Below are 27760 nucleotides of genomic sequence, written 5' to 3'. Positions count from 1 at the left end.
TTGTAAAGATCCCATACCACAGATGATAGATAAGCGTTTGAGCTCTGGGGTTTTTCATAACAGAAACAGTTACGATGTCAACCAGCGATTTTTTAAAAACTTTTCCTGTTGAAAAACAATGTCCCAAGTATAAATACAGTAAAGTGTACATACACCAAAGGGTAAAACATATGTTTTGAGCAAAATAGTGTTTTCTAGACACAACTGCTCAATAGTTGGCATGATGGTCAAATGTGATGTTATTAGCCTCCCCCTTGCTTGAGGAACAATAGAGGAGCAATAGAGAACAAAAGAGGAAAGGCCACTTATCGAGATGTGCCTTTTGTTAAGTAAATCGTGTGTTAAATGAGGTTAAAGGGAGACTTGGAGGAGGACTTAACATGAGCATGTTTTGGTCAGTTGGTGCATTGATGAACACAGTGACATGGTGACGTATATCAGTATAAATACAGCCAAATGTAAGTGTTTGACTTGTGTGGCTGAGTAAGTTAATTACTGAGTGGCAATGTTTGCTACAGCTAAAGTGTATGGGTTTATAATGACAGAACTACGTGAGTTTGCATTTTGAATTTCGTGGTTGCAAGTACGATTTGCAAATGTGTAATTTAATTTCTCAAGCTTGTATCATGTCTCAAACTTGTAACCTAACATTTGAATACGTTCAATAAGATTTGCAAACATAATTTATTTTCAGAATGATTACAAATCCTTCTTACGAATATTAATATTCTGCTGTGAATAAAAAAATACACTTGCAGATTTTGAATCTGAGCGTTCTGGGTCACTGTTGTCACGTTACCAAGATATTTGTACATTTGTAGAACGTTCTGTGTAGCTCCCTCCAGTAACCACGAGCACAACTGTTCCTTGATTTTAACTGGCGGTTTTATTCTGTAGTTGTAGTCAGAATTATCACCTTCCGTGAGAACTATAAAGTAAATCAAAATACAGTTAAGCACACTCTTACAACTTTCTTGTCTTATGAGCGACTTATTAGCTTGATATAACTCTGAAGTGCTTACATGCATAAAACAGTTTAGCCGGAGATAACAGTATCAGATTAAACACATTAATAACATTAAAATACCTAATTGGTTTCTTATTACAGAAGGGAGGAAATGAAAAACTTCACACTTCTTATTCTTGGCATGAATTCACGCTTCATCCATAATTATTATAACGTTACCATCCTAACATATACGCTTCAACCTTGACGAACTACACCCGAAGACACGAAAAACATAGCTAACAGCGTGGGATTGCCTTCACTCCAAAAATGTGTTGCTACGATAATAATCCCCGTTACAACAGTTCTTAGCCACGTAGTTCCGCTTGTTTTACCATTACCCCCGCATAGCGAACACTTAAACAATTCAAACAAAAAACAACGACATAGACTGACAGGTTAATTGTCAGTTACAAAAAAAGAGAGTACTATTCGATTTGCGCAGCTCTTAATTGTCAGTTACAAAAAAAAGAGAGTACTATTCGATTTGCGCAGCTCTGGGGGCAGGATCTTTTACTCCTGACCAATCAGTTCCCTTTACCAAAACCACAGCCGCCTAACCATTGGCTGGACTGTTCCATCAATCAAATATCAGGAAGTAGCTACCCACATGAATGAGGATGAAGTAAATCAAACCACAACGATCTACTTGAAGGTAATCGTCTCTGTTACATGTGTACATCGATTATTGTTGTTGTTGTTGTAAAAAGGCATGTAGATCGTTGTAGTTTGCTTATCATGTGAAATATAATGGTACATTTGAGACGAACTCCAGACCAGCCATTGCATTGACGGTCGCTATTGGGTTAGCTAGCTGGCCTCTGACATTCATCCTAGGTTTACTATCAACTGGCAAACTTTATCAGGCTGCTTTAGATGCGAGGGGAAACCGAATATATTTGATAGTGAACCATCTGATTGGTGAAGTTGATATAAATGCCATTACTTAGCTAGCGATTTCGCTAAATTGAAAGTACTGGGGGAAAGCTAGCTAGCTAGGTTTCTAGAAAATAAAAACTATATATTTGTTAGCTATATTTAAAGACTTGTTACTTTTGAACACTTGTCAAACTACTTCATCCCACTGCCTTTTTATTGATGAATTAGTGACTGGAAAGAAAAATGCCCCTCCCAATTTCACTGCAAATAGACTACTAGGCTGTATTGGCTGGGTATCATTTGGCTGGTGTGCACATTACATTAGTGTTTATTTAGCCAATTTACTGACTAGGCATATTTTTTTTTGTTATTGCATTTCAGGTGGCGTGGGAGTAAGATCACTAGAAAGCAGCATACTACCAGGCCACCACAGGACCCTTGAGGTATTAGTCAATGCTTCTGAACTCATTGCATTTTGACTATGCTAGTACTTCCTGGTTTGGGGGCTTATCTAAACTTATGAAGGGGAAGCTCCAGATAGCCCAGAATAAGCTGATCAGGGTAGTATTGAAGGTGAGTCCACACACTCACATAGGCAGGAGCTGCTTTCAGGAACTAAACTGGCTGCCTGTTGAGGCTAGGGTGTCCCAGATTAGACTAGGTTTGGTTTACAGGAGTATTTATGGTCCTGCGCCCAGATGTCTAAGTGATTACTTTCCTCGTGTTAGGGATGCACACAATCACAGCACCAGATCAGGTGTTGCTGATGTGTGCTTATACAGGTTCAGGAGTAATGCTGGGAAAGGTACTTTCTTGTATACTGGAGCCTCTGAATGGAATGAGCTGCCTCTGCCTATAAAACAACGTCCTCACTGGACAGCTTTAAAAATAAAGTAAAAATATGTTTGGTGTCTTCTGTGCCCATATGAATAACCTCTATGATGTAACTGGAATGAGATAGATGTTGTTCTTCTTCTATGTTTCTGTTTTATTATTTCACTGCCATACTGTGTTTGATCTTGTCTAGCCATCTTGTCTCAAGAGGACCACAATGGAAATAAGTCCCAGACTTTGTGTGTTATCCTCTGATTTTATTAATGTGCATGTATGGCCTTTAAGTTTTGTGTGCTTGTTTTTTTTAAATGGTCGAATTAATAAACTAAACTGCTTTGAATTGCCCATTTTTATTAAAGGCACTAACAAAATGGTTTGTTCAGAAACGTGCAGTAAATGCTAACACGACTTTGGTGATGAAAGTTCCATAATGTATTTATTGTCATCTCCCTATCAGGCCTCAGCATGCTGTGACAAGGGCCCGGATGGTGACATATGCTTCAAGCTGCCTGACTGAATACAGGGGCCTTTAGCAATACCTTCCCTTTGATTACAGCCTCTCCTTATGTCTCGTAGCCATTTAACATGTACTGTATGTAACCACTCAAATTCTTACAACTTCTACGAACACAAGAACAGACTTGTATTCACTTGCCTCTGGCTGAGTTTACAGGCAGCCCAATCCTGATATTGTTCCACTAATTGGTCTTTTGACCAATCCCAGATCTTTTCACATCAGATCTTTTTCAGTGCTGATCTGATTGGTCAAAAGACCAGTTGGTGAAAAAAAAAAAATCTGACTTGGGCTGCCTATCTAAACACAGCCTATTTGTCCTATACTTCAGGCTTGTCTGGGATATATATTTTAGTTGGCACACCTGTGTGATCTTTTATACATGAAGAATTTATTCACCCTGGATATGAGACTTGCATTGATTTTTAGACCTCTTTGAATCAGAAGCGCCAAGTGTTATCTTGATGGAGAAAGTCTGCATGTTGTCAGATGTTTAAGTTACCATAGTAGTTAGTAAAAATGAGACCAGGCTAAAACAGTTATGGTTTTGTAACCTATTAAAAAATAAACATGAGTAGTTTTATACAAAACTTTATTGCATTTGGTGAACATCCCCTTTAATTTGTCCCTCTTAAAGCCTTGATGTTTGCATCCTTCCTCAGGGACCTGTCTGCTGATAGCTGACTTGGTGGCAGGTGTTTTGATGTGCTGCTCTAGAGTTCCATGGCCCAGCAGACTCCCCTGGGGACAGGGGGATGGACACGTTCGTTTTGATAAAAGTCTGGAATACTTTTAGAGGGAGGAGAGGGCATGAGTTGGAGTGAGTACAGTAAATCCAACCAGTGGCCCTGGATTATATGCTACAGTATGTCATCACACAGAGACAGACAGCCATAGTGAAGGGGGTTTACATAGAGCATAAAGTATATTACCACCAGAGGACCTTGCTTCTCTGTGCTCTGGCGAGATCTCAGATAATTGGTCAGAAGTCTCTGGAGGTCCTTGGAATATTCTCTCTGTAGCACCTGTAGAGAGATGGATCGAGGTACTAAATGCTCTTGAGAGAGCAAGAGTTGACATTGGAAGGCACCCTTATAGTCCTCAATCGACAATCAGACAAATGGATGCGTAAAAGGCACTCCAACTCTGGTTTTCAATGGGAAGGTTGTGTTTGGGTGGGGGGCTAGGCTTGTGTTGTCCGTCAGAAAATAACCCACGTCTAATATTGAATGAGCTTCCCAAGTTACAAGTTTAGCTACAATTCTGCATGATAGAGAATAACATGGGTGGATCTATTTCTATTTAACCTTGTGAATAAACTCCAAGAACAAGATGATTATCCTGGTGGCTGGGAGGTTCCCAAGTTCTTGACATCTGTCTGGATGTTAGGGATATGCTTCAACCTGAGGAAAAGAGCAGTGAGGGGGAAGACCTTAACCCCACTGCTTACATTTCAGTGCTGGTTCAAGTTGCTGAGAACCACAAGTACCTTTTTTTAAGTTTTACATATTCATAAGCTTGATCAAGTCGTCACCAATGTTTTCAGTCACCAATTAATCAATGAACAGGCAGTGAAGTAGTTTGACAAGTGTTCAAAACTAAGTAACAAGTCTTTAAAATATAGCTAGCATGTTGGCAAGTATCCGGCCAGCAACCTTCACCTGTCAACGGCAACAGCGTTCACAGGCTCCTGATTGTGACTCCTCAATTGTGAAACATATTTTATTTCAACTAACATTTGTTGCTTATTTTTTTTTACTTCTTAGATGCATATAATGTCCAGGGCATAACCTAGCCTGGTGGATCCAGCCTGATCCCTTCACATTTGATAAGTGAAGTAGAAAGGTGAACAAAGCGATCCGGTTGGTTCCACCAGGACCAGGCTATTTATAACCACCATTGATAGTGTGTTTGTGACCCCCCCAGTGCCTTTGAGGGGCCAGGAGCTGATCTATGCTGCTATGCCCATCAATGGGGCTCTGGAAAAGACCTCACCTCTTGCCTGCTCACCAACGGTCATCAATAGAGAGAACAGAAATAGGTAGGTTTAGTCTGACCTATTAAAACTTCCACATAGTACCCGTTTGTGTGTCAGATATTACCTATCCTAACTGCCATTGGTAATAGAACAGTGACTATGTATGTGTTCACATAAATATGTATGGAGCCAGCACATGGAGACTTGCAAGATGTGAAGTCCAGACTGACAGACGGGCTTGATACGGATGTCTCTGTAGGGAGAAAGACCTGGCACCTGGCATTAACATTTTACTAGACAACTTTTTTACTTATTTTATTAAATGGTATCAGACAATATGCGGAGGGAGGAACCCTGTGTATTCTGAACCAGGATCAGGGATCTCCTGTTGTGAACGGGACACCACACAGGAAGGTATGGCTACTCGGACATGTTTGCTAAGGTAGCCCCAATGCCCCCAGACAAAATGCAGATGGGCACAATATTCGTATCGGCTGGGAACGACAATAAAAGGTTCAATGTTATATCAGCAGAACTGTGCTTCTATGGTATTATGTAAAGTGTTGTTTATTCTACATGGACCTGTGTAATGAAAATGTTATGATTAAAGGTTTGACTAAATGATTTCACCCTGAAAATGTATAACCGAGTGATTATAAGATGACGGTACTAATGTGTGTGTGTGTGTGTAGGAAAAGTTTAAGCTTAAGGATTTAGCAATGTAAGCAAGACATTCAAGGAAAAAGGGGAACTGTTATCAGACAGCAGACAACTTGTGACCACTGTGAAACTAATAACAGGAAGAAGGTCTCCCCACCCAGGGAGGGGAGAAACCTTTAGGATTACAGTAGATTATGTAACATGGGGCAGGATATGATAAGCAATGTATGTGATGGAGAAGACTTGTAAATAAGCATTGATAGTGTTAAAGAAGAGGAGGAGGCATCTGTAAGGGGTATGACATATGATATGACCAAATGTTAGGTATAAAAGGCTGTGTACATTGTATGATATTCAGAGCTCTCGTGAATAAACTTGGTTGACTATTGTAGGCTGGGCCTCTGTCTGTGTCATTTAACCAGAACCTTACAAACTCTGGGGTGCAGACTGAGTAGTTTAATTGAAGTTCAGTTTATGAACATTGGGAACAAAATTTTCATAACCTGTGACTACGTTTGAAAGTTATCAAAACAATTTTTTAGAATATCTAATTAAATTTAGCAATTACATTCTTCTCATATTACTCATTAGGCTAATGATCTATTCAAAGCTTCTCTATATCTGCCTGCAGTTATTGAGCTCAACTTGCAGGAGGTTTGTTATGTTTAAATATGTTTAAAGTTTCTACCAATCAATTGTTGAAAGAACAGACAACTCTCGGGCGACCAACATTTCTTTTAGTCAGGACAGGCCAAAATTTAAACTGCAATCATTTTCTCAAAAATGGTCTAGTAGTTGAATGTAAGTAATATACATCAAATAGCCTACACAGTACAAACACAATATGTAACAGACATTTTAGGCTTAAATACAATACAATGTCTGGATGCAACATTCTACCCAGGAATATTCAACAGTAAAATATGTCACTCTCGTCATTCCAAATGCATCTGTGGATCTTTTCAGCTGACAATACTGAAAATTAATCTGTCTTTAATGCAGGGTTTGATCTAAACATCATAAGCTATTTAGTGGAATGTTTTTTCTGCTGGTGTATCCTGAGGTAGCTCCTCTCTGAGAACCTCTTCCCACATTGCGTAGAGGTGAACAGCCTTTCTCCCACGTGGACCTAAATGTGCATCTTCAGCTAGTTCTGATGGGAAAACCTCTTCTCACACTCGGGGCAGCTTTAATATTTCTCCCCTGTGTGGACCCTCCGGTGCCGCTTCATGCTGGACGAGTGGGAGAAGCGCATATGACACTGGGTACAGCTGAAGGGTTTCTCCCCTGTGTGGACCCTCTGGTGCCTCTTCAGATTGCCAGCCTCAGCAAAACACATGTGACACTGGGTACAGCTGAAGGGTTTCACCCCTGTGTGGACCCTCTGGTGGATCTCCACTTTCTGGAGGCAGCTGAAGCCTTTGTTACAGAACATGCAGAGGAACCGTTTCTCTTTACTATTGCCTGATGTTGCTCCCCCTCCCCTCCCATTGGCCCTTTGGTCCTTTGAGTTCAATACCTGATCGAAAAGGATGCAGCCCTGTGAATCAGAAGGCCCCATCAACGTCGACACTGGGTCCCGATCCCTGAGTGTGTGTAAAGGGGAGTGGGTTGCGACATTTGGATTTGTCTCTAATCTTTCCCTGTAATCTAAGAAATCTCTGCCTTGTGAGTGTCCTTCCCCTAAGTGAGTCTCGTCTGCATTCAAGGTCAGAGGAGAGTCACCCTCCACTTTCACAGTCACTTCATCTATGACTATAACCTCCCCTTTCTTATTTAGGCACCCTTCAGAGTATCCACTACTACTGTAATGGTTCCAGTCCCCTCTGGACAGATCAGCCTGTGTCTCTAAACCCAAGGGCATGTCGTCAGGGTCCATTTCTGTTGCGTAAGAACAAGATGGAACATCCCCACCAGTGTCTAACGTATCACCATCTCCACGGGAATGAACCGTTCTTTGGCTCTGGTGAAATACGGGTAAGTACTCTGAACCAGGAGCAGGAGAACAGCCCAGTGGCCCGAGCCCCAGTCTCTCTGGGTCTGATCTGTGGTCAGATCCTGTGTGTAAGAGCCTGTGTGTTGCAGTTAAAGTCTCCGTGTCTGTCTCTGACTTGAGGACGGTGTTCGGCGTTCCACTGACCTCGGTGATGCTGGGTCGGGTCCTACACCGCGCTGGGGCGGAGGTGGGGTCCTCCGTGGCTACAGGGGGCTCTCTAGTCTGGATGTCTCCGCTGTGCCGTGGCTCCTTCTCTCCTTTAGTCCTCTCCTGCTTGACCCCAGGACCTGCAGCCTGACAAGAGAGGTTAAATTGGATAACAATGTCGTAAGGAAGTATCACAAGCTTCCCTATGGTAGATACATTACAATGTAATCAAGTGAATAGCTGAGGGGGAGCCTTTCTGAAATAAACCAGACACATTTGATTTACAAAGTAACAGTAATATTTTATGTAACACTATTACACTAACCTCTATCACGATAACTTGGTGGGTTGAGGTTCCACTCACCTCATCAACAGTGATTGGTTGGTTCTCTCTCCATGTATTGTGTCCGGCTGGCTTCACAAAGCTCCTGTGGCTTCCAGTGAGATGTCCTTCACCTGAACAAGTGATTGGGGGAAAAGAGGTGGTTAGGTTAGCTTCTGTCAATGCTCAATGGTATATTATACACTAGTGACAATGTATAGAATTGTCAAGGATGTAAGGTGACACTTTAAATAACTTTTTGATATTGTATTTATAGATCAATTGATATGTTCCATGCATATATAGCCTCGTTATTGTTATATTGTGTTACTATTTACTTTTTAACTGCCTTTTTGGGAAAGGGCTCATAAGTAAGCATTTCACAGTAAAGTCTACGCCTGTTGTATTCAGTGCATGTGACAAGTTGATTTGATTTGCGTCATAGTTTTCAATGAGTAAATCATAGGACATACAGAAACTGGTTAGAATATGATATGTATTTGAGCAAGATAGCTAAGTAATCGGGGGAACTATTTCATACTATCCAAAAACTGACGAAGTGTTAACCCAATTGGTTACAAAATGTACCTCTTGCCATTCCTCTGTATCGGTCGAGGGTCTTGACACTACTGGGACGACTGGCGACGACGCGCTCTCGCGTTGTCCTCTCTGCGCGCTCCCGTGCTACCTTCAGTTCCAGTAGATGTAGTTTCCTCCGCAATGTCCTGTTTTCTTTCTGGCTTTGAGTAACTTCCAGACGAAACACTGCATAGTCGTCGTCTACGAGTTTACAGATCTCTGACACGGCTGCATTCGCTAGCACCTCCATGATGGAGGCTATTTGAGTGTGAAAACCCCCACAATTAGCCATTGTTAGTTAACGTTACCACCTAGCTAGATATCATCAACCAAGCCCTGACTCCAACGCGAATTAACGACTATCTGTGGTAAGTTTGTGATGCTGTGCAGTTCAAATGGTCATATTAAGTTCCATGGTGTTAATAAATGTCTAAATAACACTAAAAACGCTAGCGTGAAAATTGTTCTTGGTCAACGCTTACTTCCGTTTACTACTTCTTCTTCAATGGTATATTGGCTTTAACACAATTTTGTGTGCATGTCGCCAACTACTGTGTGGGATGGAAACAGGATATATTCATACAAACGAACAAAATAAATAAACTAAATCAAACGACTTTTCTGTTAAAAGTAAAACAGATCTGATCCCTACACAGGCTCAAGATGATCAGAAGTCCGAACTACTTTTCTGCCGCAGCCACAATAATGGCCAGTTTCTTTGACACTTGAGCCGTACAGTTAAGAACTGGCAATGATCGCCACCTGGCAGCAAAATTATACTACAGGCCGTGGTGCATCCAGTACAATATCTTCGCAAGCGTTGCTTGTTTTCTCACCTCTTTAAATCACATAGGAAATTTGATTGACTGCTAACTTTTGACACCTCAATCTCCTTCACCCATACAGGGCAGTCCAGGAACTCGGGATCATGATCCCCACCACAATTGCAACACAGTTTTCCTTCTAAATCAAATAAAATGTTCTTTGTCACATGCGCCGAATACAGCAGGTGTAGACTTGACCGTGAAATGCTTGCTTATGAGCTCCCCAACGATGCAGTTACATTATTTTTTTTATAAAAATAGTAACACGAGGAATAAAATACACAAGAATGAAGCTATAACAGAGGGAACCAGATCAATGTGCAGGGGTACAATGTTTTATTTGATTTATTTAACCTTTATTTAACTAGGCAAGTCAGTTAAAGAACAAATTCTACTTTACAATGACGGCCAAACCCTCCCCTAACCCGGACGAATTGTGCGCAGTCCTATGGGACTCCCGAACACGGCCAGTTGTAATACACCCCGGGATCAAACCCAGGTCTGTAGTGATGCAGTGCCTTAGACCGCTGCGCCACTCAAGCAACCCATGTATTTGAGGGAGATATGTGACACTTGGACAAAAAACTATGTGGGCAAGACAAAGGAGCTTATTGTGGACGACAGGAAATGGAGGTGCGCACACGCCCCCATTCACATCGATGGTGCTGTAGTGGAGCGGGTCGAGAGCTTCAAGTTTCTGTGTCCACATCACTAAGGACGTATCATGGTCCAAACACAGTTGTGAAGAGGGCACGACAACACCTCTTACCCCTCAGGAGGCTGAAAAGATTTGGCATGGGCCCTCAGATCCTCAAAAAGTTCTACAGCTGCACCATTGAGAACATATTGACTGGCTGCATCACCGCTTGGTATAGCAACTGCTCGGCATCCAACCGCAAGGCGCTACAGAGGGTAGTGCATATGGCCCAGTACATCACTGGGGCCGAACCCTGCCATCCAGGACCTCTATACCAGGCGGTGTCACAGCCACCCAATTCATAGACTGTTCTCATTGTACTGCATGGCAAGCGGTACCCGAGCACCAAGTCTGGGACCAAAAGGAACATGAACAGCTTCTAACAGTTAATCAAAATGGACAATTTACATTGACCCCCCCCCCCCCCCTTATTATTTATTTATCTTAATTGTTTTGCACTCACTTCCTTGCACTGGCTCTATGCACACTTGCTAGACTCTACCCAGATACTACAGTACACTGACACTCCCAACACACACTACATACCCTCACACACACACACATTTTCACACTTAATAATTTAACATACGCTGCTGGTACTCTGTTTATATAGTCTGATTGCCTAGTCACTTTTATCTATCTACATGTACATACTGTATTACCTCCACGACCTCGTACCCCTGCACATTGGCTCCATACTGGTAGTCCTTGTATATAACCTCGTTATTGTTTTGCTGAGTTTGACACGCTCAACAGTTTCCCGTGTGTATCAAGAATGGTCCACCACCCAAAGGACATCCAGCCGACTTGACACAACTGTGAGAAGCATTGGAGTCAACATGGGCCAGCATCCCTGTGGAACGCTTTCGACGCCTTGCAGAGTCCATGCCCTGATAAATTGAGCCTGTTCTGAGGACAAAAGAGGGGAGTGCAACTCAATATTACGAAGGTGTTTCTAATGTTTGGTGTACTCTATGCGTACGGTACCTGCTAGATATTGGGGCATCCTGGGATGTGTTTTTGTATGTTATTTCTGTAAGTGTGCGTTAGCTAGCATGCTCTAATTGTAGTTGTCTCATTAGCTCCGTGCTAATTCAGTTATTTCCATACTAACAGACAAATCACAAGCCTACAGCCATCAACTTACTGTTGTCCTCCACATCTAATGTGCTTCCTTGTGCCTATCGTCAGGTACTTACATTTATTGTATTTTGTGTACTATGTCATTATGATATATTTGATTACAAAATAGCGTCTGATATTGACATGCAAGTGATGAATCACGACTCTACAGCCATCAACATACTGTTGTCCTACACATCTAATGTGCTTCCTTGTGTCTATCATCAGAATACATACCTATAAACTGGGCTCGCTGGCTGGACAGTCCTTTCTTTAAAAACACAACGCAGGAGAGTTACGAAGTATGATCACATCTGTTACACTGGTGCTGAAACCAGTCTTATCTTTGTTGGACAGCTGTTACACCGGGTTACAGTTGACTTAAATCTGCTTAAGTCTATGACAAGACCTGGAAATGGTTGTCTAGCAATGATCAACAACCAATATGACAGAGTTTTAAGAATTGTTTAAAGAATAATGGGAAAATATTGCACAATACAGGTGTGCAAAGCTCTCATGAGACTTACCCAAGAAGACCCACAGCTGTAATCGCTGCCAAAGGTGTTTCTAATATTCAATCAGGGGGTTGAATAAATGTAAAAAACAAACTCAAGATTATTCTTCCAGTTTGAGTATTTTGTGTCGATTTTCTTTTTATTTATTACAAAGGCAATTCAATCCATTTTAATCCCACATTGTAACACAATGTGAAGAAATCCAAGGGGCTTGTAGACTTTCTATAGGTACTGTATCTGATGCTGAGGGGCTCAGACTGGCCTCTGCCTGGGGCCTCCAAATCACTAAGTCTGCCCCTGGTCCTGTCAGAAGAGACTACTCAACACTACTAGCTAATATTAGCCACTAACTAGCTAACCCAAGCTAGTCGATAACGTTATGCCAGCAAGTCATATCAGTAAGAGGCAGAGACATTTGTATCTTGAGTAGCCTACGGTGTGTCAAAGTAGTTTAGGGCAATTGTGCCTGTCATTGTATTTTTTAAAAAATTTAATAAATAATTGACAGTAACCCTCCAAGTCATTAATTCATAAACCTTTTTCATTTCCATATGTACTAGGAAGCTAAGTGTTTGTTTCTTGGGCTTCAGGAACGCGACTGAAAAAGCTATAAATATTGCAAAGTGAGTGCCTGGATACCATATAACCCGAGGTGCCTTATTGCTATTATAAACTGGTTACCAACGTAATAAGAAGTGTAAAATAAATAAGTGTAAAATAATGTTTTGTCAGCCACTCAGCGTTCAGGGCTCGAACCAGCCAGTTGAACGGCAAACAAATGTAGTGGTCAAGGCTACGACAGCGCAATGAGAGGAGCATACTCAAGTGTTAAAAATCTCATATCAGACAGAGAGCCTAATGCTTCTTATATAGCCGAGTTTTTTGTTGTTATTTTTACTCTCTCTGCAGAAGCGACAGTTACAGGGATGGTAAAAATAGCTCGATTGTCGTAGCAACATCAGGGCAGAAGGGAGGAGTGCTTAAAATACAGCAGTTCTGCAACATCTTTAATCGAGCCTCTCATTCTCCTTAGTTGCCAGTTTTGAGCCGAATATCTCCCCCTGCCAGAATCCCCCCTAGCGTAAACGCGCACGCACTCAATTCTTCTTCATTGCTGCGACTTGCTTGCTTGTTTAGATTTCTGCTCTTCACTCCGTTGTCAGTTTAGTCTACATTTCACAGATTTTTAGTAGCAGAAAGTATTTTGTGTCCTTTGATTGCGGGGGAGGAACTAGTAATGTCTGCAGTTTTCAGTTTGGCTATTTGTTTCAAGTGTGTTAGTCTATAAATACATCTCTTCCATATCTTATTCGACTAGCAAATTTGTATTGCTTGCCTACATTTTACTCCATCCTCTGTTTTGATAACACACACACGGTTGCCTATCCTGACGTCAAGTTTGTTCTATAGCAAGCATTTGACTCAGATGTGTGCCACAGAAAGTATTTGACTCGAGTGACAAAATTAAGGCAATTTTCTTGCCTGCTGAAATCCCCCCCCCTAATTTCCTTAATTTTGTCACTAGAGTCATACTTTCTGTGGCCCACAAAGTCAAATACTTTCTATAGGACGAACTTCGTCAGGATAGGCAACCGAAATTAATAAATGTGTGTTATTAAACAGAGGGAGTAAAATGTAGGCAAGCAATAAACATTAAAGAACAACTACTCGTCGAATAAGACATGGGAGATATGACGATTTTGGCAAACAGATTTATTTATAGACTAATACATGTGAAACAAATAGCCAAACCGAAAACTGCAGACATTACTAGTGCCTACTCTGTGATCAAACCGGCATAAAAAATAAAATGAAAGGCAGCCTATAGCTTATTTTTTTGTGAACAAAATGTGCCATTCCCACTTCGACCTGTGAAAGGCAGTAATACTTAACACCGCGTCTAGTCTGACGGAAAACCACACACAAAAAAAGTAAACAGTGATCAAGAACAGTTTCCAGGGTAGCGTTGTTGTTTGGGGATTTATTAACACCCTGGAACTCAAAATATAACTAATTTAACGGCACAATATCACACACTTACCACATGTGGTATTTAAATCTCATTGGAGACAAGACGTTGTCAATAGACGTTATTTAGGTAACGCTAGCTAGCTAGATACTAACGTTAGCTAACTGTATGTTTTTTCACACTGAAGTAGCCTCCATCATGGAGGTTCTAGCGAATGCAGCCGTGGCTGAGATCTGTAAACTCGTAGACGACGACTATGCAGTGTTTCGTTTGGAAATAACTCAAAGCCAGAAAGAAAACATGACATTGCGGAGGAAACTACAGCTACTGGAACTGAGTGTCACGGGAGCTCGGCCTCGCCAGTCGTCCCAGTAGTGTCAAGATCCTCGACCGATACAGAGGAATGGCAAGAGGTACATTTTGCAGAAGGCCGAGGCTGTAAATACATGCCTGTTCCTCCTGCACATGTGTTCAGATGTGTGTGTGAGCGGTCCAGCTGCGACAACATCTCTCAGAGAGGTCATCCCTTTGGGTCTCTATGCTGCCACCTACCTATATGTAAATCAATCTCACAGGAAAGGTGGTGGTTTCGAAAGGAGTGGATATTTAGAAAGGAACCGTATAAGGAGATGTGGGGTTTTCGAAAGGTGCCACTCAATACGTCATTTGGGTTATCGGACGTTAGTCATGGTCTGCAGAGATGATAGCAAGGATTTTCAGTTAATCAAAAAAATATATATATTGTGAGCTGTGTCTTTGAACGTTACCCACCAGTAGCCATGTATGTAAGTAAGGTTTTCGTAAATGTAAATACCATCTAACGTTATCAATCAAATGTATTTATAAAGCCCTTCTTACATCAGCTGATGTCACAAAGTGCTGTACAGAAACCCAGCCTAAAACCCCAAACGGCAAGCAATGCAGGTGTAGAAGCACGGTGGCTAGGAAAAACTCCCTAGGAAGAAACCTAGAGAGGAACCAGGCTATGAGGGGTGGCCAGTCCTCTTCTGTCTGTGCCGGGTGGAGATTATAACAGAACATGGCCAAGATGTTCAAATGTTCATAGATGACCAGCAGGGTCAAATAATAATAATCACAGTGGTAGTCGAGGGTCCAACAGGTCAGCACCTCAGGAGTAAATGTCAGTTGGCTTTTCATAGCCGATCATTCAGAGTATCTCTACCTCTCGTGCTGTCTCTAGAGAGTTGAAAACAGCAGGTCTGGGACAGGTAGCACATCCGGTGAACAGGTCAGGATTCCATAGCCGCAGGCAGAACAGTTGAAACTGGAGCAGCAGCACGGCCAGGTGGACTGGGGACAGCAAGGAGTCATCAGGCCAGGTAGTCCTGAGACATGGTCCTTGGGCTCACGTCCTCAGAGAGAGAGAAAGAAAGGAAGAGAGAGAATTAGAGAGAGCAGACTTAAATTTACAGAGGACACTGGATAAGACAGGAGAAATACTCCAGATAAAACAGACACCCTAGCCCCTGACACAAACTACTGCAGCATAAATACTGGAGCCTGAGACAGGACGGGTCGGGAGACACTGTGGCCCCGTCTGACGATACCCCCGGACAGGGCCAAACAGGCAGGATATAACCCCACCCACTTTGCCAAAGCATAGCCCCCACACCACTAGAGGGATATCTTCAACCACCAACTTACCATCCTGAGACAAGGCCAAGTATAGCCCACAAAGATATCCGCCAACCCAAGGGGGGGTGCCAACCCGGACAGGAAGATCACGTCAGTGACTCAACCCACTCAAGTGACGTACCCCTCCTAGGGACGGCATGGAAGAGCACCGGAAAGCCAGTGACTCAGCCCCTGTAATAGGGTTAGAGGCAGAGAATCCCAGTGGAGAGAGGGGAACCGGCCAGGCAGAGACAGCAAGGGCGGTTCGTTCCTCCAGTGCCTTTCCGTTCACCTTTACACTCCTGGGCCAGATTACACTCAATCATAGGACCTACTGAAGAGATGAGTCTTCAATAAAGACATAAAGGTTGAGACCGAGTCTGCGTCTCTCACATGGGTAGGCAGACCATTCCATAAAATGGAGCTCTATAGGAGAAAGCCCTGCTTCTAGCTGTTTACTTAGAAATTCTAGGGACAGTAAGGAGGCCTGCGTCTTGTGACCGTAGCGTACGTGTAGGTATGTACGGCAGGACCAAATCTGAAAGATAGGTAGGAGCAAGCCCATGTAATGCTTTGTAGGTTAGCAGTAAAACCTTGAAATCAGCCCTTGCCTTAACAGGAAGCCAGTGTAGAGAGGCTAGCACTGGAGTAATATGATAACATTTTTTGGTTCTAGTCAAGATTCTAGCAGCCATGTTTAGCACTAACTGAAGTTTATTTGGTGCTTTATCCGGGTAGCCAGAAAGTAGAGCATTCCAGTAGTCTAACCTAGAAGTGACAAAAGCATGGATTAATATTTCTGCATAATTTTTGGACAGAAAGTTTCTGATTTATGCAATGTTGCGTAGATGGAAAAAAGCTGTCCTTGAAACAGTCTTGATATGTTCGTCAAAAGAGAGATTAAGGGTCCAGAGTAACGCCAAGGTCCTTCACAGTTTTATTTGAGACGACTGTACAACCATCAAGATTAATTGTCAGATTCAACAAAAGATCTCTTTGTTTCTTGGGACCTAGAACAAGCATCTCTGTTTTGTCTGAGTTTAAAAGTAGAAAAGTTGCAGCCATCCACTTCCTTATGTCTGAAACACAGGCTTCCAGGGAGGGCAATTTTGGGGCTTCACCATGTTTCATTGAAATGTACAGCTGTGTGTCATCTGCACAGCAGTGAAAGTTAACATTATGTTTCCGAATAACATCACCAAGAGGTAAAGTATATAGTGAAAACAATAGTGGTCCTAAAATGGAGCCTTGAGGAACACCGAAATTTACAGTTGATTTGTCAGAGGACAAACCATCCACAGAGACAAACTGATATCTTTCCGACAGATAAGATCTAAACCAGGCCAGAACTTGTCCGTGTAGACCAATTTGGGTTTCCAATCTCTCCAAAAGAGTGTGGTGATCGATGGTATCAAAAGCAGCAGTAAGGTCTAGGAGCACGAGGACAGATGCAGAGCCTCGGTCTGACGCCATTAAAAGGTCATTTACCACCTTCACAAGTGCAGTCTCAGTGCTATGATGGGGTCTAAAACCAGACCGAAGCATTTCATATACATTGTTTGTCTTCAGGAAGGCAGTGAGTTGCTGCGCAACAGCTTTTTCATTTTTTTTTGAGAGGAATGGGAGATTCGATATAGGCCGATAATATAAAAAACATTCTGGGTCAAGGTTTGGCTTTTTCAAGAGTGACTTTATTACTTCCACTTTTAGTGAGTTTGTTACCTTAACTTATAAAGAATGCATTAATTGTACTTTTTTTTTATTATTGAATATTGTGTTACCTTACATCCTTGCCAGTTCTAGACAGTGTCAATAGTGTACAATAAAGCATTGATAGTAGCTAACCTAACCACCTCTTTTCCCCCAATCACTCAGGTGAAGGACATCTCACTGGAGGCCATAGGAGCTTTGTGAATCCAGCGGGACACAATACATGGAGGGATGACCAACCAATCACTGTTGATGAGGGGAGTGGATCCTCAACCCAGCACGTTATCATGATAGAGGTTAGTGTAATAGTATTACATCAAATGTGGCCAGTTTATTTCAGAAAGGCTCCCCTCAGCTATTCACTTCCTTACATGTAACATCCTCATTTATCTGCCAGTGGAGCTTGTGAGACTTCCTTACTACATTGTTATCCAATTAAACTCATGTACCGGTAATATCCTCCTCTCTTCTTGTGTCAGTCTGCAGATGCAGAGGCTGCAGGTCCTGGAGTCAAGCATGAGAGTTCTGAAGGAGAGGAGGACCCACGGCACAGCAAAGACATTCATACTGGAGCAGCTGGCGCACCCCCTGTAGCCATGGAGGACCCCGCCACTCTCCCAGTGCAGCCCAGGACCCGACGCAGAATCACGGAGGTCAGTGTAACGCCGAACGCCGTCCTCAAGTCAGAGACCGACACCGAGACTTTAACGGGGCTGGGACAACTTGACTGTCCTCCTGCTCCCCGCTCAGAGTATTTACTTTATGGTAACACGAGCCTGAGGACGGTTCTGTCCCATCAGGACTCAGGTGACGTGTTAGACTCAGAATGACCCGTCCTGTTCATATGTTACGGAGACAGAGATGATACCTGGTGACATGCCATTGGTTTTGGATACACAGACTAATCCAATGAGAGGGGAATGGAACCGGTACAGTAGTAGTGTATACTCTGAAGGGTGCATAAATAAGAAGGGGGAGGGTCTGGTCGTAGATGAGGTCACTGTGAAAGTGGAGGGCGACGTTCCTCTGACATGGAATGCAGACCAGACTCACTTAGGAGAAGGACACTCGCAAGACAACAACAATGATTTCTTAGACTACAGGGAAAGCTTACAGACAAATCGAAATGTTGCGACCCACTCCCCTTTACACCCAGTGTCCACGTCGATGGCACCTTTCGATTCACACGGCCGCGTCCTTTTCAGTCAGGTATTGAACTCAAACGACAGGGCTAGAGCGCAGGCTCAGGGAGGGGAAGCAACATCAGACAATAGTAAAGAGGAACGGTTCCTCTGCATGTTCTGTAACAAAGGCTTCAGCTGCCCCCAGAAGGTGGAGATCCACCAGAGAGTCCATACAGGGGAGAAATCCTTCAGCTGTACCGTGTCACATGCGCTTCGCCCAGACTGGTGACCTGAAGAGGCACCAGAGGGTCCACATGGGAGAGAGGCCGTTTGCTAGTACACACTGTGGGAAGAGGTTCTCAGAGAGGAGATACCTCAGGATGCACCAGCAGAAACCATTCCACTCTATAACATAGAAAGTAACCATTCCACTCGATAGCTTCTGACATTTAGATCAAACCCCGATTTAAAGACAAATATACATTTTCATTCTTGTAAGCAGAAAATATCCACATATGCATTTAGAATAACGAGTGTAACAGATTTCAATGTTGAATATTCCTGGGTAAAATATTGCATCCAGACATTGTGTGGAACACCTTCCTAATATTGAAGTGTCGAAAGCATTCCACAGCATGCTGGCCAATGTTGACTTCAATGCTTCCCACAGTTGTCAAGTTGGCTGGATGTCCTTTGGGTGTTGGACCATTCTTGATACACATGTAAATTGTTGTAAATTGTTGAGCGAGAAAAACCCAGCAACGTTGCAGTTGACACACGGTGTGCCTGGCACCTACTACCATACCCCGTTCAAAGGCACTTAACATTTTTTTTGTCTTGGCCATTCACCCTCTAAATGGCACACATACACAATCCATGTCTCAGTTGTCTCAAGGCTTAAAAATAATTATTTAAACTGTCTCCTCCTCTTTATCTACACTGAATTTTAAGTGGATTTAACAAGTGACATCAATAAGGGATCTTAGCTTTCACCTGAATTCACCTGGTCATTCGGTCATGGAAATTACACTAATGTTTTGTACACAGTGTATATCCACCATGATGGGTTTAACAGTAAACATGTCTGGACAGGAGATATGTTTGTTCAAACTTTAGAACTTCAGTTGATTGCTATAGTGCCCTCTTGAGCCAATCAGTGTAATTTTGTAAATGCCAGGACCCGGTTTCCCAAAATGGTTCTAAAGATGAAAAGGAAGAGAATGGAGAAGAGAAAGTTGCCCGTCACCTTTATTAATTCAGCCACTTACTTAGATAACTAGCAAGTTAAGCTTAGGCAAATTGTGTTTTTCACGCAGGAAATATCTTGCTGCATTTTGTAAACACAGATCTAAAATGCTTATTGTAATTTCTGTAAAATGCAAGATTGACTTTATACAAAACATAAGGAAATGTAGCTGGCTACATTCTTTCTATGATAAACATTAGAAAGACGATGGCCATGCATCGCTTTTGCAAAAAAAATACCTTGCTTTTTCATTCTAAGTACATTTATTTGTGTGTCTGCCAGTCAAATAGCTTTGCACTTCTGTTGTCATCTGATGAAAATGAAGCTATTTTCTGCCGAATGTGTTTCACTAATGTATTTATTGGAAAGGAAAACTATAGTTGCACATCCCTGATCACTCTATTGAAGCCAAAAAACACTGACTTTCAATATAAAACGCGACCCCTGTCAAAACACAGCTGGACTCACCTGCTCCCGCTTTCTCACATTGTGCTATTTGCAAACCAATTGTTCTGGGGAACTGCGGTAAGCTTCATAATGTAAAATGATGTCTAATGAAGAACGCTATATGCTTTGTCTCCTAACGTATTGCACAAGTTGACTGCAGGTATATGCTTAATAGGATCAGACCCCTTTTTTCAATTTTCACCTAAAATGACATACCCAAATCTAACTGCCTGTAGCTCAGGACCTGAAGCAAGGATTTGCATATTCTTGATACCATTTAAAAAGAAACACTTTGAAGGTTGTGGAAATGTGAAATGAATGTAGGAGAATATAACACATGAGATCTGGTAAAAGATAATACAAACAAAAAAACATGTTTGTTCCATCATATTTTCGGAATGCAAGAGAGAGGGCATATGTTGTTAGGATTCTGTGTAATTTAGATGTTGTCCACAAGATGGCAGCAGTGGGGTCAAACTGTAGAACCCAGTTTCTACATTTGAATATAGACATTTATTTTTTCCAACAAAACTACACTGCATTTTATCTCTGGAACCCTCAGCATGACAAATCAGATCAAGATTACTGAATGTAAGTACATTTTTTTGCCTTCGAGGTGAATGTATCAAACCAGTTGCCGTGATGTGTTTTGTGTATTTTTCTGTAATAGCTACTGTAAATTGGACACTGCAGTAAGATTAACAAGAATTTAAGCTTGCCCATATAAGACATGTCCCGGAAAGTTGGCTGTGGTATACAATGTTTTCTAGTCACATTGTCGCATATTTAGCAACTACCGTCCCGGTTTAGGGACACCGATCCCGTAGAGATTTTAAGTAGCTACAAATATAAAAATGTATTGAAAAACTGCAAAGAAATAGTTAATACGGTATTGATAAACCATTCTGTGGCTATTTCCAAATACCCCAGTATACACAGTTTACCTCCCAAGACTCGTTCCTAAATGTTGTGTACACTCGGTGTATAAGGCATATACTGTAAAAGCCTAAAAAGTCTGTTACGTATTGTGTTTGTACTGTGTAAGCTATAATGATGTTCACAAATGCCTATTTCATTACCTCCATTCAATACTTCATTTTTTTTCAAGACCGGATGCACCAGAATATGAATGCAGATTTGTAGTTGACACGTGGTCTATTTAAAACTTGTTTATGTTTATTAATAAACACAAAATGGTAAATTTCTAATACTGTCATTGAGACTCTTTAGTATACACCACATCTGATTTACCCCTATTCTGCATACAACCAACAGCACTTTATAACCATTATACACTTACTAAATATACCCACAAACTAACAAACACCTACTGTACACGTCGAAAGTAGTTTTGTCAGGTTTGTTTGACTTTTTACTTATCATAGATGACTCATATTTACCCACATCATATTTATGTCCACCATGATGGGTTTAACAACAATGAAGTCATTCTGTAACTACAGTATAGGACTCAAACGTAGTGGGGATGGGTAAACAATCCATGTTGAAAGTGTGTTTTATCTGTGTGTACGTACCTGAGGGAGTGTGTGTCTGTGTAATCTGTATCACCTGTCTCTTCCAGGAAGAGGAGGGTCCAGAGGTGCTGCTGGTGAAGGAGGAGAGGTGTGAGGAATGTCTGGGGAACCCTGAGAGGACCATGGTCATGGAGGACAACCAGACTACACCTCCTCCTGAACCCACAGAGGAACCAGCTGAGCAGCACAGGACCACACACAGTATCACTGAGGTGAGCCCACTATGAACTACTGTCTGAATGGTATTAGTTCAGGGCCTGTATCCACAAAGCCTCTGAGTAGGATTGCTGATCTAGGATCAGTTTTGCCTTTTCGATCATAATCAATATGACTATGTAGACAGGTGGGAACCTGATCCTCGATCAGCACTTCTACTCTTTGTGGATACGGGCCCTGGGCAACTCAGAAAAGGTCCTAGGAATGCAGTTTAAACCTGTTTAAGTCTAAAAACACTCCCTGCTTAGTGTAGGTTTTAGGATGATGTTTAGACACTGCCCAGACAAACTCTGTGCCAGGAGTAAAATCAACTCATAAAAGTTTCTCAGCTGGTAATCACGACAGTTTGAGGTACCGCAAATGAAAGATGGTGATGACGCACGCTCATTGGTATTGTCACAAATGATGGGGAATAACCAATCGCAATGAGGCATCGCCAGCTGTGAACTCTATAGTAGTGGTTTTCAAACTGTGGTGAGGGAGAGTGGAATTTCGAAATTAGTTTCTCTTGTCATGTCAGTCATTGCATACCTTAGAGAGCTATTTAGAACTTGTCAGAAATGTCCAGATCAACTAGCCAATGTCAGCTAATGTTTTTTAGCCCATAGATTTTGCTGTAACGCTTGAGTCGCTCAAATATTACGGGACGTTCTCCAATGCTGGAAGGGGGGGGCCTGAGTGAAAACGTTTGGGAACCCCTGCTCTATAGCACGTTTTAAACCACAATGAATGTGACTATGAATGTTATAATTTTCGCCAGACATGATCACATTGCCTAATCTTAATTATTGCCTATATAATATGTTGGCATGCATAACCTTTTTTTTTAACCAATTTATGATGGTTGTTAAAAGCAAAATGTTGACAATATTGCTGTTATATCAACACACTCCTCACTCCTTTTAACAACTCTAAATCGCTTTGGCACAGTAGGTATCAAGTCACTTGCCAATAATGTTGCATGCAACATTTTACTAAAGGTCTATCATTTTCATCGAACACAATGTAAGTTAACATAAGCTCTAGATGCCTTCCATTGCTACAAAGGGATAGCTTGAAATAACATGTTGTAGGTAATTAAATAATCAAAAGAAAAATATGTTTATTAATTTTTGCCTAGTGGTTATAAGTATTTAGGCATATCATGTGAAATGATTGTGAAAAGTACTGTTGCATGTAGGTCTAGATTATTTATGGATTGATCATATAGAAATATCAAAACATTATTTAAACAATTCCAAAGCATTTGCAAGTGGCACAGGAACCACTGACTCGTTGCATATTTACCCATAAGAGTAGGAGTAAAATGTCTCTATTCTCAGCACTTACGATCAATTTCCTACTTTAAGATGCTTTGTGGATACGGGCCCAGGTCTTGATTAATTTTGTCTTAAGTATGGGACCATGCCTTTGAATTATCAAAGCTTTAAAGAGTGTCAAGTAATCAAATCAACTAACATGTTTGCATAGTACTCAGCAATCCCTCATTACCCAATCAGAAGATGCTCCATAGCAGGGTGCTCATATCATATTTCTTGATCCAACATCCTCTCACTCTGTATCTCTTACAGTCAGTAGACATGGAGGATGGGAAGCCTGATCTGCTGCTAGTCAAAGAGGAGACAATAGAGGATGGACCAGAGAACATTGATCTGCTGAGTGGACTAAAGATGGGGGAGCAAGGTAAGGGAGCAATAAATATAGCCTACAGTAATAGATCTTCAATGGGCAATTGTATAGATTTTCATAAAATGAAATCTATACAACCCTACGTTTACATACAAAACACACACATTATAAATGTATGAACTTGACCAAGTAATTGACTCCACTGCATATGTAGAGTCTTCTCTGTCATGTTTGTGAAGTATTTTCTAACCTCTTCCTGAAGGTGGTTTTCTCGAGGCTAACAGAGCAGACTGGGCGTCCATCTTGGATTCCCAGACCCAGATGGGTGCAGCTAAGAGCCCAGGGGACAACATCACTGAGCAGGCCAGGACCAGAGGGGACATAGTGGAGGTCAGTGGATGGGACAGCATCCTCAATTTTGGGCTTGGGAACAACACTGTTAACCACAACCAGAAACAGACAGTTGAACACAAAACAACAACTGAATTTAGTCTCCATGACAACAGACTGGCTGAGACCAGGGCGAGGCGTAGATTTGGTCTGCGGGGACGAGAAGGTGTCCGTATTCGTCTGGAGAGAACAGACACAGACTTGACTAGCATTGATCCGTCCTGCTCCTATAGTTGTGATTCAGAGAGACTGATGGCGCCTCAGGTTACCCCCCTAACAGGTGCTGCCTTCAGCCTGCCTTCTATAGGATCTATCAACTGGAACATGGACCCTGCGACAACACAGACACTCCCTGGCCTTCATCCTCCTCACACTCTCCTAATGTTAAACCAGACCTCAGACAATGCCAGTGCCTCAACACTAAATGGCTACACAAGCCCATTGAAAAATTACATTAGTAGTAATGCTATCAGCAAATCCGGAGGCAAAGAGAAGCGCTTCCCGTGTTCATTCTGTGGGAAAGCCTTCAGTTTCCCCAAACAGGTGAAGATCCACCAGAGGATGCATACGGGGGAGAAACCATTTGTATGCCCCCTATGCCGGGCCAGTTTTTCCCACCCATCCAACCTGAAGAGGCACCAGAGGGTCCACACAGGTGAGAAACCCTACAGCTGCCCCCAGTGTGAGAAGAGGTTCTCCCACCAGCACCATCTGAAGATGCACCTGAAGATCCACACAGGAGAGAGGCTGTTCACCTGTACGCTACCTCAGGATGCACCAGCAGAAAATGCACACAGCCATGTATAGATTGTAGTGATATGTAGTGTAGTACAAGTTAATTCTGTTAGTTTTGGATTTATAGAGAACTTGATGAGGATAACTGAGGAAAGAAAGAGTATGATGAGGCAGAGTAGATGATATGGTGATGGTTGGTGTGATGGTGTCTGTAAAAATGCTTCACTGATAAATTGATAACCTTGTCTTTTGGTTTGATGCTGGTGTTTTATAATGAGGAAATTATAGTGCCTTAATTCATATTCACTTCACTACTTTATGAAAAGATATGTGTACTGTAATGTTGAACCGTTACCAAAGCGAGGGCACCAGATTTACAGAAAAGTTATTCTACTTTGTCATGTATCGTTTGTGCAATAAAAGTACTGAACTTCATGTTGAGTGTGTGACCATTGAAAAAACATGAAATACAAAATTGTCTCTGTACTGACTGACTTGGTTATTTTTGTATTATTGCAGGGACTGAGTTTCCCTTATCAGTCGAACCAAAACATTATACTTAATTCTTGAATCAACACATACGGAATTGTTTTATAATAAACTCCAATGGCTCCATATTGTTAGGTACTTGAATCACAGTGTTAAAGATGGGCTTGACATTTTATAATATAATTTCATGTTTCTGTAAGTACTGCAAAGACTTCCTTATACCTTTATGCTGTTCTGTTGAATTTGTTGAATATCTGCTCTGAATTAAGATGCCATTCTTTCTGCAGACATCTTTGCGTGTCAGCTGTGACAGGACACCTTGAGTTTGAACACATCTATTGTGGTAATTGAAGTGGATTTACATCCGGTAACAGAATTATGGTAATGAAATTACATCATAATTTCTGTACTATACAGAAATTCATAATTATGGATTTGAATGTTCATGGTGATGAATTCTGAATAGGTACACAAAAAGGTAGAAAAATGCGATATCTACCTTTGCATATTTGGGTATAATTATACACACTGGTTATTATTCTAATCGACCCCCAAACAAGACCTCAGTTGGTCCGACCTAGACAAAATCTAAACCAATCATATACGTCTACGTTTCACAAGTTTGGACATCACAGTAGAGTTCAGGAGGAAGTATTCAGACTCCTTGACTTTTTCCACATTTTGTTACGTTACAGCCTTATTCTAAAATTGATGAGGAAAATCTTTTATTTAATCAATCTACACACAATACCCCATGATGACCAAGCAAAAACAGGTTTTTAGAAATGTTTGCGAATGTATTTAAAATAAAAAACAGATACCTTATTTACATAAGTATTCAGAACCTTTGCTATGAGGCTCGTAATTGAGCTCAGGGGCATGTTTCCGTTAATCATCTTTGAGATGTTTCTACATCTTGATTGGTGTCCACTTGTGGTAAATTCAATTGATTGGACATGGTTTGGAAAGGCACTCACTTGTCTATATAAGGTCCCACAGTTGAGAGTTAAGGTCAGAGCAAAAACCAAGCCATGAGGTCAAAGGAAGTGTCCGTAGAGCTCCAAGACAGGATTGTGTCGAGGCACAGATCTGGTGAAGGGTGACAAAAAAATTCTGCAGCATTGAAGGTCCCCAAGAACACAGTGGCCTCCATCATTCTTAAATGGAAGACGTTTGGAAACACCAAGACTCTTCCTAGAGCTGGCTGCCTCGGCCAAACTGAGCAATCGGGGGAGAAGGACTTCGGTCAAGGAGGTGACACCAATCCCGATGGTCAATGTGACAGAGCTCCAGAGTTCCTCTGTGGAGATGGGAGAACCTTCCAGAAGGACAACAATCTCTGCAGCACTCCACCAATCAGGCCTTAAATAGAATAGCCAGACAGAAGCCACTCCTCAGTAAAAGGCACATGACAGCCCGCTTGGAGTTTGCCAAAAGGCACCTAAAGGACTCTCAGACCATGAGAAACAAGATTCTCTGGTCTGATGAAACCAAGATTGAACTCTGGCCTGAATGCCAAGCGTCACGTCTGGAGAAAACCTGGCACCATCCCTACGGTGAAGCATGTTGGGGGCAGCATCATGCTGTGGGGATGTTTTTCAGCGGCAGGGACTGAGAAACTAGTCAGGATTGAGGGAAAGATGAATGGAGCAAAATACAGAGAGATCCATGATGAAAACCTACTCCAGAGCACTCAGGACCTCAGACTGGGGTGAAGGTTCACCTTCCAACAGGACAACGGCCCTAAGCACACAGCCAAGACAATGCAGGAGTGGCTTCGTGTCACGTCCTGGCCAGTATAAGGGTTAATTGTTATTGTAGTTTGGTCAGGACGTGGCAGAGGGTATTTGTTTTATGTGGTCCGGGGTGGTGTTTTGGTAAAAGGTTGTTTGATTTAGTATTTCCGGGTTTTTGGATTATGGTCTATGTTTATGTATTTCTATGTGTAGTCTAGTAAGTCTGTTTCTATGTAGAGTTAATTGGGGTGGACTTCCAATTGAAGGCAGCTGTGTGGTGTTGCCTTTGATTGGAAGTCCTATATTAGTTGGGTGTGTTTGTCTGTGTGTTTGTGGGAGATTGTTCTGTGTTTAGCCTTGTGCCTTGCCAGACTGTCTGTATATCGTTCGTTCACTTGTTTTGTTATTTTGGTGTTCATTTTGGGAAGTTAATAAACGTCAAGATGAGCTTACACATACCTGCTGCGTTTTGGTCCTCCATTACCGACGAAAACCGTGACAGAATCTCACACAACTAAGGATCAAGCAGCAGAAGAAAAGGGATTTCGAGTTGGACTGGCGGGAGAGATGGACCTGGGAGGAAGTTCTGGACGGGGCTGGACCTTGGCACCAGGCTGGGGAGTACCGTCGCCCACAGGAGGAAATTGAGGCAGCCAAGGCAGAGAGGCGGATGTACGAGGCCTTGGACGCGCTGAGGGAGAAGCACGAGAGGCACCCCCAATAATTTTTTTGGGGGGGGCACACGGGTGGCTGGCTTCCGGCTCTTCCTAGGCCTAGCCAAACTACCCGTGTGCCCCCCCCAAAACAATTATTGGGGGTGCCTCTC

The 27760-nt window shown here is 42.1% G+C and overlaps 2 protein-coding genes across 2 annotated transcripts; one reads left to right on the top strand and one right to left on the bottom strand.

Moving 5' to 3' along the window:
* Positions 1-242: 242 nt before the first annotated feature.
* LOC106602472 (uncharacterized) lies at positions 243-9585 on the bottom strand. Its single transcript, XM_045717582.2, has 6 exons — positions 8925-9585; positions 8340-8470; positions 8012-8161; positions 4166-4258; positions 3804-3974; positions 243-257 (listed from the first exon to the last, which is right to left on the bottom strand). Exons 1-6 carry the CDS (start codon positions 9205-9207, stop codon positions 243-245), a joined length of 843 nt encoding a protein of 280 aa, XP_045573538.2. The 5' UTR covers positions 9208-9585.
* A 4291-nt stretch (positions 9586-13876) lies between these two features.
* LOC106602461 (uncharacterized) lies at positions 13877-25205 on the top strand. Its single transcript, XM_014195129.3, has 6 exons — positions 13877-14455; positions 17553-17683; positions 17867-18040; positions 21787-21951; positions 23527-23638; positions 23847-25205. The coding sequence occupies exons 1-6, from the start codon at positions 14446-14448 to the stop codon at positions 24779-24781; spliced, it is 1527 nt and encodes a 508-aa protein (XP_014050604.2). The 5' UTR covers positions 13877-14445; the 3' UTR covers positions 24782-25205.
* The last annotated feature ends 2555 nt before the right edge of the window (positions 25206-27760 follow it).

The sequence above is a fragment of the Salmo salar genome, chromosome 04, assembly GCF_965601325.2.
Source record: "Salmo salar chromosome 04, fSalSal1, whole genome shotgun sequence".
NCBI lineage: Eukaryota > Metazoa > Chordata > Actinopteri > Salmoniformes > Salmonidae > Salmo > Salmo salar.
This window is presented reverse-complemented; position numbering and strand designations above follow the sequence as displayed.